This window comes from Camellia sinensis, chromosome 13 (assembly GCF_055761805.1).
Source record: "Camellia sinensis isolate YWXY chromosome 13, ASM5576180v1, whole genome shotgun sequence".
NCBI lineage: Eukaryota > Viridiplantae > Streptophyta > Magnoliopsida > Ericales > Theaceae > Camellia > Camellia sinensis.
Window position 1 is genome coordinate 62,893,883 of NC_138973.1, and position 16,001 is coordinate 62,909,883.

General features: G+C 28.0%; 1 protein-coding gene across 1 annotated transcript; it reads right to left on the reverse strand.

Moving 5' to 3' along the window:
- Positions 1–10,194: 10,194 nt before the first annotated feature.
- On the reverse strand, positions 10,195–11,237 carry LOC114320871 (pectinesterase inhibitor 9). The gene has a single exon (XM_028267946.2). It carries the CDS (start codon positions 11,139–11,141, stop codon positions 10,512–10,514), a length of 630 nt encoding a protein of 209 aa, XP_028123747.2. The 5' UTR covers positions 11,142–11,237; the 3' UTR covers positions 10,195–10,511.
- Between the last annotated feature and the right edge of the window lie 4,764 nt (positions 11,238–16,001).

Genomic DNA, 16,001 nt, shown 5'->3' on the forward strand with positions numbered 1-16,001 from the left:
AACATAATTACAAATGCACTCGATAGATAAAAAAAAAACAAAAAAAACAAAAGTGTAATCATGAAATTATACCAAATATTTTAGACTTGATCATTCGAAATGCAAACATTTCGATTGTTAAAATAATGAGGAACAAATTGTTTTCTAAATCACTCCATCTTGTCTGATCAATTCAAATGCACAAATCATATAAACAAACCAAAGTTCGAGCAGCAAAAAGCAATCATATGCTGCATAATAGAGGTAAATTATCATTACAATCAAATAGCCTTCAACTTATGGTTAAACCAGTACGAATATAATCTGATGTGCTTCCATTAAGCTTTGGCAATTATCTGTTGTTCTTGTCCAAAACAGGAGGTGAATCCAGAAAATATGGACCTATTTCCACTCGGACGTCATATGGAATATTAGATGACCTCCGTATCTCTTTATTCATCATCACCTAGACACTGCACCAACCAAAGTCACCACAATAATTAATAAAAATAAAAAGTCTGGTCAATCAATGAGTAGTTTAATTTAATTTTCAAAATATCGTATTCTTAACACACCAAAAATCCATGACTTACCATGCTCCTGGGGATATCTACGTAATCCAAAACATATCTCCGCACAAAAACTAAAACATTTCTTACCTGAACAGAAAGAAATCGAATCTACGGGGAAACCCAAAAGACAAAACACAATAACCACACAACCCTTCAAAAGGGAAAAAGAAAAAGAAAAGTAAATGAAAGAAAGAAAGAAAATTGTTAACAAATAGAAATTAAAAATAAAAATAAAAATTAGGGGGAAAAACAAAACGCTTTTTACACAACAAAAAATAAACAAACAAAACAAATTGTGCACATTACATAAAAAAATGGGAGAAAAAAAAAACTAATTTTGTTGGACGGATCTCATAGAACTTCCATACATGATCAATTCTGTGGAATCGATTTTGAAAATGAAATGAAGTTCTAAGCGAAAAAGCCTTTTTTACAAACCAAAATATAAACAAAAATAAATAAATTATGTACTGTACTTGGAGAGAAGAAGAAACCCTAATTTTGTTGGCCGGATTCTCATAGAAATTCCATATATGATCGATTATGTTGAATCAATTTTAAAGATGAAGTGCTAAACTCAAAAACCTATACACAAGAGAGAAAGAGAGAGAGAGAGATGGATCTTTTCATTAATAGCTGAAAGCAAACAAATTTTGAAGTCAGTTTCCCATCAATACCCTTGCTTCCAGAGAAGAAAAATTATAAAGCATAAGGGTAAAATCGACTTTTCAACCATTGCAGAAAACACTGTTCATCTTTGGCCGAAAATACTGTTCACTTCGGATCCATGCTTTATATATATTGTATAGATAGAAACCTATAGCAACCCAATGCATGTTTGTCGCTAAAGACTTAAACCTTTGCCGACGTGCCATCTACGTTGCCGTAACCCTTATACTAATAGTAAGGGACTGTTTTGTCGCTAAAACTCATTGATCATTGCTAAAATTTTCCTCATGTTGGAGCGCTAATTTTTTTTAGGTGCCTGATTTGTATTTGACTTTTTAGCAACAACTTGTTGATCACGTCGCTAATGTTAACCTTTTTAGCGATGAAAATGATTTTTGCGTCGCGGAAAGGATGTTTTAGCTATGCAATTTTGATAGTGTCATCAAAAGTAGTTGCCAAAACTGCAATTTCTTGTATTGTTTATTTCACTCTCCATCTTTTTGTTTTTGAATTCTTCCAAATTTCTTGGTTGACCCTAAGGCTGTGTTTGGGTAGGGATTTGAAAGGAGATTTGAAAAAAGAAAGAAAAAAAAACAGGTGAAATGTGAATAAAATAAGCATAAAAAAACACATGTTCTAAATCCCTCCTTAAATCCTCCAAATCTCTCCCTTTCCGCACATTTTTTCCTTTCCCTTTTCCTTTCCCTTTCCAAATCTCCTAACCAAGCAAGTCTAAAGAAACACATGTTCTATGATTTAGAACCATGCCAAATCCAACCTGCCATGGTACCTAATGTATTCCTATAGTAAGTAGCTTTTCTGAAATTCATCATCTTGAAACTCTTGGAAATCTATCTAAAAATATTCAAGAAATTTATATACGCAAAATTAAATTAGAAAAAAATAAATATACACATCAACATAAGTTTATCCATGGTAAAAATAATGAGGATGCCCGCGAACAAAAGATACGTTTGTTTGGTAGATCTTATCATATTAATATGTATATTTGTAATATTAATTTTTAATAGTTTAATTATATATATATAAATTTGTTCAATCTTGATTCTATCTCGAGCAACTTGTATTAGTCCAAAGTTAAAACTACAAAACCAACCATACGCATGGGTGGATAAGATTTAAAAATGAACGTTAGTATAAACCATTCTTGATGAATAAATAAGACAAACACAACATCAATATCCATCCCCTACTTGATCTAAATTCAAGCATTCAAAAATTTTTAAAAAAATAAAAATAAAATTTGTGTATGTAACTAACTGAATTATTGGTCAATGGGACCTGCAGGGATTGAGTGCAATACCAGACTTCAGTTTTCCATCTTTTTCAGTCCAAAAATTTATCTGAGTGAGGCCAACTGTGATCTAGACAGTTGAGCCAACAAATATCAAACTCTTTTCACATGTCTTTGTTTATCATCAAAGTGATCTTCCATCAATGTTGGTTATGATCCGATGTGACTAATGTTCAGTGCATTTTAATATAAAAGTTGATTAATCATTCGACTGTTTAAGACCTTTCACATGATGCATGCATGAGAAATTAGTGAAAGTAATAGGCATTAGTAAGTAGTTGGTGTTTGGGAATAAGAAAAGTCCTACATTGATTAGAAAAGAGATATTCTAGAGGTTTTTGTATCTGTCTATGTTATTGGACTTAGATATGACATGTAGGAATGGATCAAATAACGAACCCAGGGAAGTAACATGTGGTGGAGGTACTACTCATCCTTGAAGGGGACACTCACCAATTTGATCCTTTCAATTTGATAGATAGAACAATTTTATATTATTTTATAAAGTTGGAATACATCATCCAAATTCAAAATTAACTAACTGACTATAATTATCACATCATATTACAAGTTTATAACTTCCCTTGATTTGTTGGTTGCGCTGAAAATTTATTTTGATTGGATCTTTTGTTATGTAGACAATCAATATAGTTATGCTCAAATTCTTTTTAAATATTCATTTGGCATCAAATATATATGCTTCTTATTCAACAAAAATCAAATCACACCCTCTACAATTCGATTAGGCATTGTATGACGATTCTATGATTAAATTTTTTCATCAAAGTTCAATTAAATCTTATTACAAGGATTGATCAAAGATGATTCTTTCTCTCCTTTGACCTAATTTGATTTTTTATTTTTATTTTGTATTGATTCTATTTGATTGATGTGTGCGGATTTGTTTTATTTTCTTGTAATCCATCGATAGTAAGACCTTGAATGAATAAGGTCAATCAAAAAGAAGAGCTTATGAGAAGAGCTATAAAACTCCAGAGACAACTCTACTCGTTGACTGGCTCTAGAAGGCTTGTGGGCTTATGCAGCAATGCTTTGTGGGCTAAGCAATCAAAATCAAAATAATTGACCCATAAAACTGAAGCCCGCGCGGTTGTGTAAATTCAACTTTTCATTCCATGGCAAATTCAGACTTAATTATTTAGATATTATTTATAATTATCCTCATGTAATTTAAATTTATTCTATATATGAATTTCATACTATACAAATTCAATCTCAACCACACAACTCTCATTCAAAATATATTTGGAGTTTGTAAGTGGGATTCATAGCATTTTTCTTACATATAATCTTCCAAGCATATTTGCATTATTGAATTAAAAGTTAATGCCTAGGCAAATTTTAGTGACCCTTTCATAGAACTTAAATTCAAGATTTAAAATTTTTATCGCTTAACTAACTACTTAAGCTTGTTTAGTTCAGCAATTTAATCAGATTATTATACTTATTACCTCTCAATGATAAAAGAAGGAAACACGATGGTGAGTGCAATTTTGCTCACACATTCAAATATATTTTTTTAATTATTGTGAAAAATGGGATCTACCATTTTAGATATGGCCATTACATTTTTTTAATATAGAATTTATATATTTTATGTAATATTCAATTTCCACGGTCGTTACAAAGCCATTATAGATCTAGGAGAGGTGCACGTTCCATTGCAATTTTTCATAAATTACATTTTAGTTTAAGATTTTTAAAATGTTTTTCTATTTGGAAGCAACGTGTCACCAGTCTGAGATCGGACTGGACAGTATTGTTCGGTCTGTGAGAGTCCACTACAGGTCCCGTTTTGATAATTCAAACCATTCAATGTGTAAAACTCGTCGTAGTACTAAATGCCTGTAAAAAATCATGTTGATCGGATATCGATAGCTATTCACTGGATCAGCTTTTTGTCAACTGTTAATTTGTTCACCGTTTATTTTTTTTAATACAAAACTTATTTGATCATATAACTATCGATATCCGATTAATGTGATTTTTTATAGACATATAGTACTTGACGAGTTCTACACATTGCACGGTTCGAGTTATCAAAATGAGATCCATGATGGACTCCCACAGACTAAACAGCACCGTCTAATCCAATCTTAGACAAGAGGCAAGCTGCTCCTTTTTATTTTTTTCTTAAAAAATATGTATATCCCCTAAATTTATTTATCTGCCAATGAACACGACGCACTATTAATTAGAATATGGACATCGCTTGGCTTATTATTTGCTTCACAAACAAATCTCAAAAAGCATTTCATTTTATTATTTGTATTTGTTGGCATTTTTTTATTTTCATTTCTCATTGTTTGAGAATTCAATAAATTTGAATAGTATGATGATACTTTCATTGTTGCGATTAGGAGTGTTCTAGGAACGGTATGGTTCGGTTTGATACTAAATTTGAAATCAATCCAATCATGATTCATTTCAAATTTTTGGACCCACAACCAAACTAATTTTGTACTACAACCAACCTAACCCAATGTAATTCAAGTTAGAATCACAGCTCCACTATATTAAAAATAAGCAAATCAATTAATAATAAATAATTAAAATAAACAAGTCTTTAACATTGAAACATAACACAAATAAAGAGCAAAATATTGTTTAATGCAAGCCAACACAAATTAAATCCAACTCAAGTTTAAATATATATAATCAATACAAATTAAATCTGTTAATACAATCGATACAAATTAAATCAACAGTGAAATTTGACTAAAGCTTCTAGTAGTTCCTTTGTTTACCTAATAATTATTGTATATGAAGAATTATTAGATGTAATCAAGTCCATTGTAATAGAACAATAAAATAAAAACATGTTAATATAAATAAGTTCGATTCTCGGATTGGTTCGGTTTAGGCACTGTCTAAACCAAGAATCAATTCAATCTTATCAGTTTGATGATTTGAAAATCTAAAACCAAATCAATGCACTCAAAATCCAACCCAATCAAAAAGATCAGTTTGATTTAATTTTTTAATTTATTAGATAATTTGAACATCCCTAATTGCGATATAGGTGATACTGGAATAATTTTAAAATATTAATAATTAATTTTTTATTAAATGAAATAAAATAAACCTTGTGTCACAAATCTGTTAGACTCAACAATTTACCTTAATATTATACCCTCAATCAAATTCATGGTGTCGCTACTGACTGTCAAACATGAAATCACTCATGTGAAAAAGTTTAAAGTTGCCCTTTAAAATATATATATATATATATAGTTTATATATAAAAAATAATAAATTATAAATACACTCTTAATATTTATTTAAAATATAGATTATTTATTATAATTTTAGAAATTACATCCTGTCCTTTTAAATTTTTAATCGCATAATAAATGACTTATTTTACAAATAAATTATCAAGTGAATTAATTATTTTTACTGATGTCAAAAATATATTTCAATTAATAATTTCAATAATTTTATTATTGTATAGAAAAGTAGTTAGAATTTTAATTTTTTTTTATTAATTTTGTTAAATAAAAAATTCTAACAAATAAATATTCAAAATTTTTAAAATTACAGAAAATAATTTATATTTTAAATAAATTTTAAAAAATATATTTATAATTTATTCATTAAAAAAACATATTGGAAATGACAATTTGATCGAGTGTTTTGTCCTAAACACGCAAATTGCGGGCACTGGGCTCCGTTTTTGCTTTTTGTTTTTTGTGGGGTAGGTAACCTGCTCTTACTTTTCTCATGCTTTCGTTTTGTCTATAAAGTGAGGTAATCAATTACTGCTCAAAATTAATCTTGTAACAATTTTTTTTTTTTTTTTTTTTTTTTGGATAATCAAGGTATCTGAGTAAATGTAGCGAAAAAAGTGTATTAGGGTTACAAGTGTTAACATACGAAAACTATCTTAAAAATTTGTTTTTTGAACTGAACTGAGTTATGATAGATGTGCTTACACGGGTTTACATAGCAAAAAATTTTATATGTAAATATACTGATTTATATTTGTTGGATAATTTAATGGAGCCTTTTCATAAAAAAATGGAGAGAACAACAATCTATAATAAAATGTACTGAGATTTTTCATTAATCAAGAATATTATCTACGTATGTACAACTATGCTTGATTAAAAAATGTAAATAGTGTATAGTCTATTACATTTTTACATGGTGCACAACTATGCTTTCTTCCAAGAACATTCAATGTGTTTGGTTTCACTTTTCTGAATTCAATTTTTTGAAAATTAATTTTTTATTTTTCGTGTTTTTTTGTTTTTAGTAAATATTTTTAAAATTTTAAGTAATTTTTTTTATTTTTTTAGATGCATTTTACTTAGATGTATCTAAATAGTAAAGTATTTGTAAAAAAATATTTTAAAAAATTAATAAAAACACAAAAATACGAAAATGTACTAAATTTTCGTATTTTTTTTTATATTTTTTGGTATTTAGTGTATTTTTTAAAGATTTTTTACAAATACTATACTTTTTAAGTGTGTTTATGTTAGGTGTGTCTAAAAATTAAAAAAAATTGCTTAAAGTATTAAAAAAATTCATTGAAAATACTAAAATACGAAAAATAAAAAAGTAAAATTTTCTGAAAACTGTTTTCTGGAAACTGGAACCAAACAAGCTGATTATTATTCAAGATTAAGGGGTTGTTTGGGATGTTCTAAATAAGTGTATTTTTTGAATTTTTATAAAAAGATGTGTAAAAAAGTAGAGAGGAGATGTTGATTGATGTGACTCAAAAAAAATAAAAAGTATGGACTTATTTAGTCTTCCCAAACAAGGCTTAAAAGTAAGAAAAATAAAAATTAGATTCAATTTTCAAATTCAATGATATGACAATTAATTAGGATATTAAATGTAATATTTTTTTCTCATATCTTTTCTAATTATCAATCAATCATACACATCATTGTGTCTATAAAATCGATATAAAAAGTGAGCTTATATATCATTTTCCTTCTTAAAAAAAGATAAATGAAGCAAAATCTATTTCTGACGCTAGACTATTGGAGATTTAGACCTACTGGAGTTGTGTTTAATTGAGAAATTTGAGAAGGGAAGAGAAAATATGTGTAAAATTACGTAAAATGTATATATATTTATTCACATTTTACCTGATTTTTTCTTTTTTCTTTCTAAATCTCTCAACTAAACATAATCTAAAATTGTGTTAATCGATCCAAAAAAGTATAAATATAAGGTGAAATTAGTAATCAGTGGTAAGATAAAAAAAAAAAAAATTACAAACCCAATAAGAAAGCTTATAACATCAATTATTAAAATTGGTAAATTTTATTATTAATTTATAATTCTCTCCAAAAAATAACTATTTGTGAGCGACACAAGTCATTGTCGTAAAATCCAAAAATGTCAGTCAGTGGTCGACACATCACCCTATCAGTGGCTACAAAAGTGCAAAATTTTTGTAGTGTGTTTTGGGAAGTTGGTTAAAAATTAATTTCTTATTTATTTTTAAAAAAAATATAAAAAGATAAAAGATAATATGATTAAAAAAAATTAAAAAATTAACTTTTAATGAGATTGCCAAAATAGACCTAAGTTAAATCGAATAGATTTAAGTTATATCAATTTGGAGAGAAAGAACGGCAATGATCGAAGCCAGAGATAATTACACAAGACAAACATGTTACATATCCATTTGTGTTTGGTTTCAATTTTTTGGATTAAGTTTTTTAAAAGTTGAATTTTTTGATTTTCGTATTTTTTTATTTTTAGTAAATATTTTTAAAATTTCAAACATTTTTTTTACTTTTTAGATGTACGTTATTTAGATGTATCTAAAAAGTAAAAAAAATGTGAAAAATATTTTAAAAAATTAAGAAATACATAAAAATACAAAAAATGTACTGAATTCTTGTATTTTTTTTATATTTTTGGTATTTAGTGAATTTTTAAAAGATTTTTTTTACAATTTTTTTAATTTTAAGGTGTATTTATGTTAGATGTGTCTAAAAAGTAAAAAATTTGCATAAAATATTAAAAAAATCAGTAAAAACAAAAAAATACTGAAAATAAGAAAGTAAAATTTTTTAAAAACTATTTTTAGAAAAATGGAACCAAACATAGCCAAATTATATTTTTTAAATCATAATTGCAAAATAAAAAAATATTATAACTAAACCTAATATGAGATATAATTAAAGAATCTATGAATTTTAAATAAAATAATGTCATAACTAAAAAAGAAAATTGATAATAACTAAAAAAAATAAAATGTTATAATTAAAAGGGCATATGATGCACCCTTTGAAGAGTGTTGTATTAGAATTTTCCAAATTGAAAATTCAAATTCAAAATACTTAGGGGTTGTTTGGGATGACCTAAATAAATATATTTTTTTATCTTTTTACGAAAAGATGTGCAAAAAAATAAAAAGGTGATCTGATGGAAAAAAAATAAAAGGATAAAAAGATAAATTATTTTGTGTATACCAAAATTGGCCTTACTATTTTCTCAACAATTTTCTAGATACCTTTTTTTAGACATGTAGGTCATGTTTATTTAAAGAAAAATGCTTGGGAGCACTAGAAATTGAGCATTAGAAGAAGCACTAATGATGTGACGATAGACCTCACCCACTTTCTATGCCTTATTTTTTTTTTTTATCATTCTTAATACATTAATACTATTAATGATGTATTTTTTAATGGTCTAAATCATTGTTGTTATTTAAAGGATTGAGTAGCCGATTGAACTAGGTGACTGTAAATTTCACCCATAGCATCTTTGGTACGTAGTGAAATGAAAAGACAGATGGATAGTTGAAGAGATCTAAGACCATCTCCAACGGTTCATTAAAGTTGACCCTAAATTTAAAATTTGGTGAAAAAGTTACTGTTTGGTGCTCCAACGGTTGCACTAAATCGATATGAAATTGAGATTTCAGCAAACGATTCATCAAACTGAGGACAGAATACATATTTCATCAAAACACTGTGCGTGACCGTTGAAGCAGAAAAGGTTCAAAATTTTACATATGGTGGTCGACCCCTTGGTTGACCACCCGGTTGACCAACCAGTCGACTAGTGCATGAAAAATTGGCCTGCGAAGGTAGATTCAAACAGTTCAAGAAGGTAAAAAAAAAAAAACAAAACAAAATTTGATTTTACCGGTTGACCCACAGAGATAGGTTCAAACAGTTCACAAAGGTTAAAAAAAAATTTCTCCTAACCGGTCGACCATCCAGTTGTCCTGAAGGAGATTTGATGAAGGTGAACCGTTGGAACGTTCAGTATTAAATTGAGGAAATGGCCATTTTTTTACTCAAATTTGGTGAAACATTTGATAAACCGTTAGAGATGCTCGAGTAATCCCTTTCAGTAAAATAAAATAGTTTGGCTAGATTTTAGATGAAATTAAAAAAAATAATGAAGGAATTCAATTCATTTTATATATAAAAAAATATTAATTTTTTTACCAAGTACATTTTAATATTTATTTTAATTTTTTTAATATAAAAATAATTTATTAATTTATTTTATATAAAAATAATTTAACAATCTTATCACTAATCCTCTTTCATAATATCATCAAAATAAACACATTTTTACTTAATTCCCTCATTAACAATTCTTAAATTAAAAATCTCTTCCCTAATCAATATTTCACTACTAATTTCATCCAACTTAAATCGCCAAATAAGCATGACCGTGGTATTGTTTTAAAAACTTGGTACATAGGGGGAGAAAAGTAACATATACTCCAAAACCAGCTAGCGCAGATTCAAGATTATGTAAGCAACTAGTGGTTTCAGCAGCTAACAAAATCAATCCACACACATAGTATTAATAGCCCAACAAGAACTGAGAAAGTATTACATAAGTTAAAATTCATTGTCATTTACACACACAACCAGCATATTATAACTCGACTAGTGGATTACAGAACCGAACACAAGTTCTGTAATCAGATTCTGTGCACGTAGAAGAACTGAAATCCAAACTTACGGAACACTAGTGGTTGCAGTAGCAGCGCGGTGTCGAGCCGCAAATCGGTTAACCAAAGCCAGAGCATTACTAGTGACTTTCGAAACACTAACCACCCTGCTCTTAATAGCACCCTTCACATCCCCATCCATAGCATGCTCTCCAAAACCATCAACGCACGTGCTCTCATCGGTCAACGCCGCGCTGACCCATGTCTGCACATTGCTCATGTGCCACATAAAGTCATGGCTCTTCTTAGCTCGGCGGCTCACTCGGCCCAGCTCTTGAATCGACTTGCCCAGCTGGTCCACCGTATCGCCCATGTTCTCGACGCAGTCTTTCACGGCTTGGCGCTCTCTTGGCTTCATGCCTGAAACTTTAGTCATTTTCGACACGAACACGGATGTGGATCGAGCCCTGGCTAAGCTCACGGCTAAGGCGGCTTGAGCTAGTTGTTTGTCACTTTGTTGGATTTTAGTGGCGTAGGATGAGAGGCTGTGCACGCAGAGCGCAGGATAGCTGGTGGCTCTGCAGGAGGATTTGATGAAGCTTGTGCCAGCAATAGAGTCTGCCATGAGAGGCTTGTAATGGAAAGAGATCAAAACTAGTACTACTAGTAGCAGGAAGTGAAGTTCAAGTTTTGCCATGTCTTTTGAAAGATACGAAATGGAGAGATTTGGGTGATGCGAAGAAGAGAGCTTTGGAGGATAATATGTATAGACAATAGAGATGCTAAAATGTTGTCAATAAATTAAGGGTCGATTTGGGAAGATGGTCTGGACTATTTTAGTTATAAAAAATAAAATAAATTATTTTAATTATAATAAATAAAATATTATATTTAATTTATAATTATTATATTTTTCTCTTAAAAAAATTAAAAAAAATTTCTCAAATTAAATTTTTTAACCTAAATTAAAATAATAAAAAAATCAAAAACTCAACCCACTCCTAACCTAACCCTAAAAAGAGTACAAATTAGAAACAGTTAGAATGGGATACTTTTGGCTCTATAATCGATTCATGTGTCCATAGAGTAATAATGAAAAAATGACCACCTAATATTAGGTTGAGTAAATCCACTAATACGATAATTGAGGGGACTGTTGTGTCGGGACAAATAAATAAAATAAATAAATAAGTAAATATGATTTAAAATATAAATATAATTTAGTGAAAAATCTTTGATGAAGTATATTTTGTTCAATGTTTTTATTTATTTAGATTTAATAATATGTATATAAAATTTTATATTTGTAAATGTAACTCCAAATTTAATGTAAATGTAACTCTAACATATAAAAATTTAAATTTAAATTTAAATTACATAATATTTTCTAAGTAAAATTTCAGATACCTTAAAATTATAAGATTTTCATTTTTATTTTTTAAAAAGGCAGTCAAATATATTCTTTGCTTTTACTTTTACTTTTATTTTTACTTTTACTTTTATTTTTTTGTTTGCTTTAATGCTTTATTCTATTATTTGTCCTCAGATTGGACATTTACACCACACACTCTAGACCCGGTGTGTAGGCTGCTTCAATCTTAGGCCAAGTTTGGGAAGACTAAATAAGTGTACTTTTTGTCTTTTTAGACTAAAAAGTTGAGGTTGAAAATATGAATGTTTGGGTTAACTTTTTGACTTTTTATGGAAAAATGTGTAATAAAAAATTGTAAAAATTAGTTTGTAGGGAAAAATTAGAATTGGGAATTGTGCAGTCGTAATTGTTGACTTTTGGTGAATAGTAATGACTTTTTAACTTTTTGAGTAACTTTTTGACTTTTTAGCTTTTTTTAAACTACCCAAACTTAGCCTTAGCCTTTTCGAAAAGTTATTGGTTGATCTTAGTCATCATTAGGTGATGCTTAAATATATTGTGATTGACAAATAAAGTAAGATTCACAATTTTATATTAAATAATTAAAAAATAAATATAAATTATAAATATATTTTTTTAAATTTATTTAAAATATGAATTGTTTTTCGTGATTTAAAAAATTATAAATATTTTATTGTCAGAATTTTTTATTTAACAGAATTAATTAAAAAAATGAAATTTCTAACTGTTTACCTATATAATAATAAAATTATCTGAATTATTAATTAAAATAAAATTTTAATATTATTAAAAACTATTAATTAACTTAATAATTTTTTAATAAAATGATCTATTTGTTATGAAATTAAAAATTTTAAGTGGCATAATATAATTTTTAAAATCATAAAGAATAATTTATAATTTAAGTAAATTTCAAAAATATATTTATAATTTATTCAAAATATAAAAAATATGTAATAAATTATGATCGGTGAATAACACAATCACTTGAAGCTCTAAATACACCAAATAATTTTTCATTATTTTCCTTTTCCCTATTCCTTTTCCCTATATCTGCTGTAATTAGATAAGGATGTACGTCCTTCAACTACATCGGCTATATCTGCTGTAATTAGATAAGGATGTACATTCTTTATTGGGACTAGCGTACTTTACTTCTGCAGTATTATACAAAATTTAAAAGACCAATGTGATAATATTATGAAAATAATCTTCACATATCGTTTCTTTTAAAGTAAAAAGTTGATTTTACAATACATATATAAATTTTCTTTCTATATAGCATTCCTCTTATCTCTAGAAGTGTGGATGATACCGTCAAAATCGTTAAAATCGTATTGAATTACATTGTTAAGGTAAATTCGTTATTATTTATCAATTGAACCATTAGTTTTTTATAAGAAAAATAATAAATTTTAATGACACTTTTATCAATCCTGTCAGTTTCTATTTTTCTTTCAAATCGTACCGACCCGCACCGCTATTAAATCATGTTTTATATGATTCTAAAAATTCTTTTTTACTTAAGTTTACTTGTTGTTCTATACCTTAGAATATAGTATTACATTACTGTTCGAGGGGAATTCAAGATGTCAATAATCCAAAATAAAGTTGGATTCCAATTCACTTTTCAATCTTTTTTTCTTTTTGGCCATGTTGCAAACTTGCATCAGCTCACATTTCAATCTAAATACTTTTTAACAGTAAACATTTTTAATATATTGTAAATCATGAATGATATTAATTTTGTGTATTGTATTTGATCATTGTAGTTTCCACAGATGCGTGTAATGAACTGATGGCATAGTCGTTGATATTATCATGTTGTTGCTACACTTGCTTCATCAGAATAAAGTTTCGCAAGATGCTTAACATCACGGTATCTCTCGTCTTTTTTTTACTCTTTGATTTAAGTTTTGTAATTTGAATTATATTTTTTATAAACCGCCAATCCGCCCGAACCGCCAAGGCAAATCCGTCATTAATTGCCAACAGAATCGTCGGTTTTTGATAAAAAAAATAACAAATTCTAGTGACACTTTTATCGATCCACCACCCGCCATACAATTTTTATTTTTCTTTCAAATCACACCGACACGCACCGCGCACACCCCTACTTATCTCTATCACTCAACTTGTGTGTTTATTAGCATAGGGATTTGAGTCTGATTTGACTAAAAATTTAACGGGTGTTTAGATTATTGATTTAAATAAAAATTTTAAAATAAAAAAATAATTTTATTTATATTTTTTTAATTTTTATAAAATTATTATTCAAATCGATAATCTAAACACAAAGTTTTAAAGAAACAATATGATAATTATATTTTTTATTATGAATAATATTGCATTTATCATCATGTTTTATACCACATTTATAATATCATCCGGTGCAACGACACCACTCAGGCACATGTTTTTGGCTTTGACATGTTAATGGGTCACATATTTTAGATTCCTAAAGCACAGACACTTTCCAAGTTTCCATGAGTTGTAAAATATGGATTTATGGGCTTACTGTTGGGCTTGGCCCATTTATAGCTAATTTGGCCCTGATTTTAGCCTAAATTCGAACTTTTCACAAAATATTACCCTATTTCCCTACTAACAACTACTACTACTGATGTTTCCAATATAAGCCCCCCAAAAAAATTTATAATACCAACTTTTGGGCTTATGAGCTGAATTTTGAGAAGAGCTTCAGGTAACCCACCCAGCCAGGATAGTTGGCCCGATGGATCTACTCTTTGATCCAAGCCCATCTAGCCCATAGATTTAAGGGCAGCCTTTTAGAGCCTTTTGACAATGCCCAACTTCATGACACATATATGAGACGAAAAATAATATAAAAAAAAAGTATTGAAAAAAAATTCAAAATAATTGAATTTGTATGAAAATATAAATGAGTCTTGTGCAAATACGAAACACAAGTTCTTCTGATTTGTGCTTATATGAAATTATAATTATTAAAATTGTTCCTCATTTAAATATAATTTTTTTAATAAGAAACCTATAAACCACATAAACGGAGATAATAAATTTAAAACAATGAGAGAGAATAGTTTTTTTTTTTTTTATATAATATTACATATACTAATTAGTACACATATTAATAACATTTTTTTTTTAAATTATGACCATATTTATTATATAAATTATAAAAATTTAAAATTTTTAAAATGGTATCATATCATCTAATAATATATATTAATTAATAAACTAATTGCTGCCTACAATATTATTCATAGTTTTTATGGGATACGGCCATGTGACGATGTGATGCATTTTCTTCCCCTATCAAGAAGACAGCTGGAAAATGCATTATTTAGAAACGATAATACTACGCAGCTCAAATTTTGTAACTCAAAAGTAGCTCAAATGGCCAAAACGACGTCGTTTTGAGTATAGAACAACATAAAAATGGCCAAAACGACGTCGTTTTGAGTACAGAACAACATAAAAATGGCCAAAACGACGTCGTTTTGAGTACAGAACAACATAAAAATGGCCAAAACGACGTCGTTTTGGCCCGTTTTGGCCATTTGAGCCACTTTTAAGCCACAAAATTTGAATTACGAGTCATTTTCCATTTAGAAAACACAAGCATGTAATTGTTATAATGGTGATCCTAGTGAGAAGAACATAACCAAAACAGGAGTGAAAATTTGCTTTTATCAAGGATTAATGTTATTTGTATCAATTAATGTATTAGTTAGTATATCAATTGATAATGTGGTATAATTTAAAATATTTTTAATATTTATAATTTATATAATAAATAAGGTCAATAATAATATCATAATTAATATTAATACATTAATTAACACATTAATCAGTGAATGTCACACTACTCTTTGTTATGTTGTACTAGGCACGAAAAATTTAAGCAATATCATAAGCATTTACTATGGTTGGAAATTGGGTCAGATTTGACCCGATTGATTATTTATAGAGGGTTTACATAGTTTATAAATAATTCACTTATTTAAGAAGTAAGATAATTAAAGAATTATTTAACGAAGTGTTTGAGCTATTGTGAGAGCCTATAACTCCACTTTTATTAATAGAGAATCTCTATATATGGTATAAAAAAAATAGTATACATATTATTGTTGTGAGATTTTACTCCAAAAGAAAATCTCTACAAAATATGGCTTTTTATCT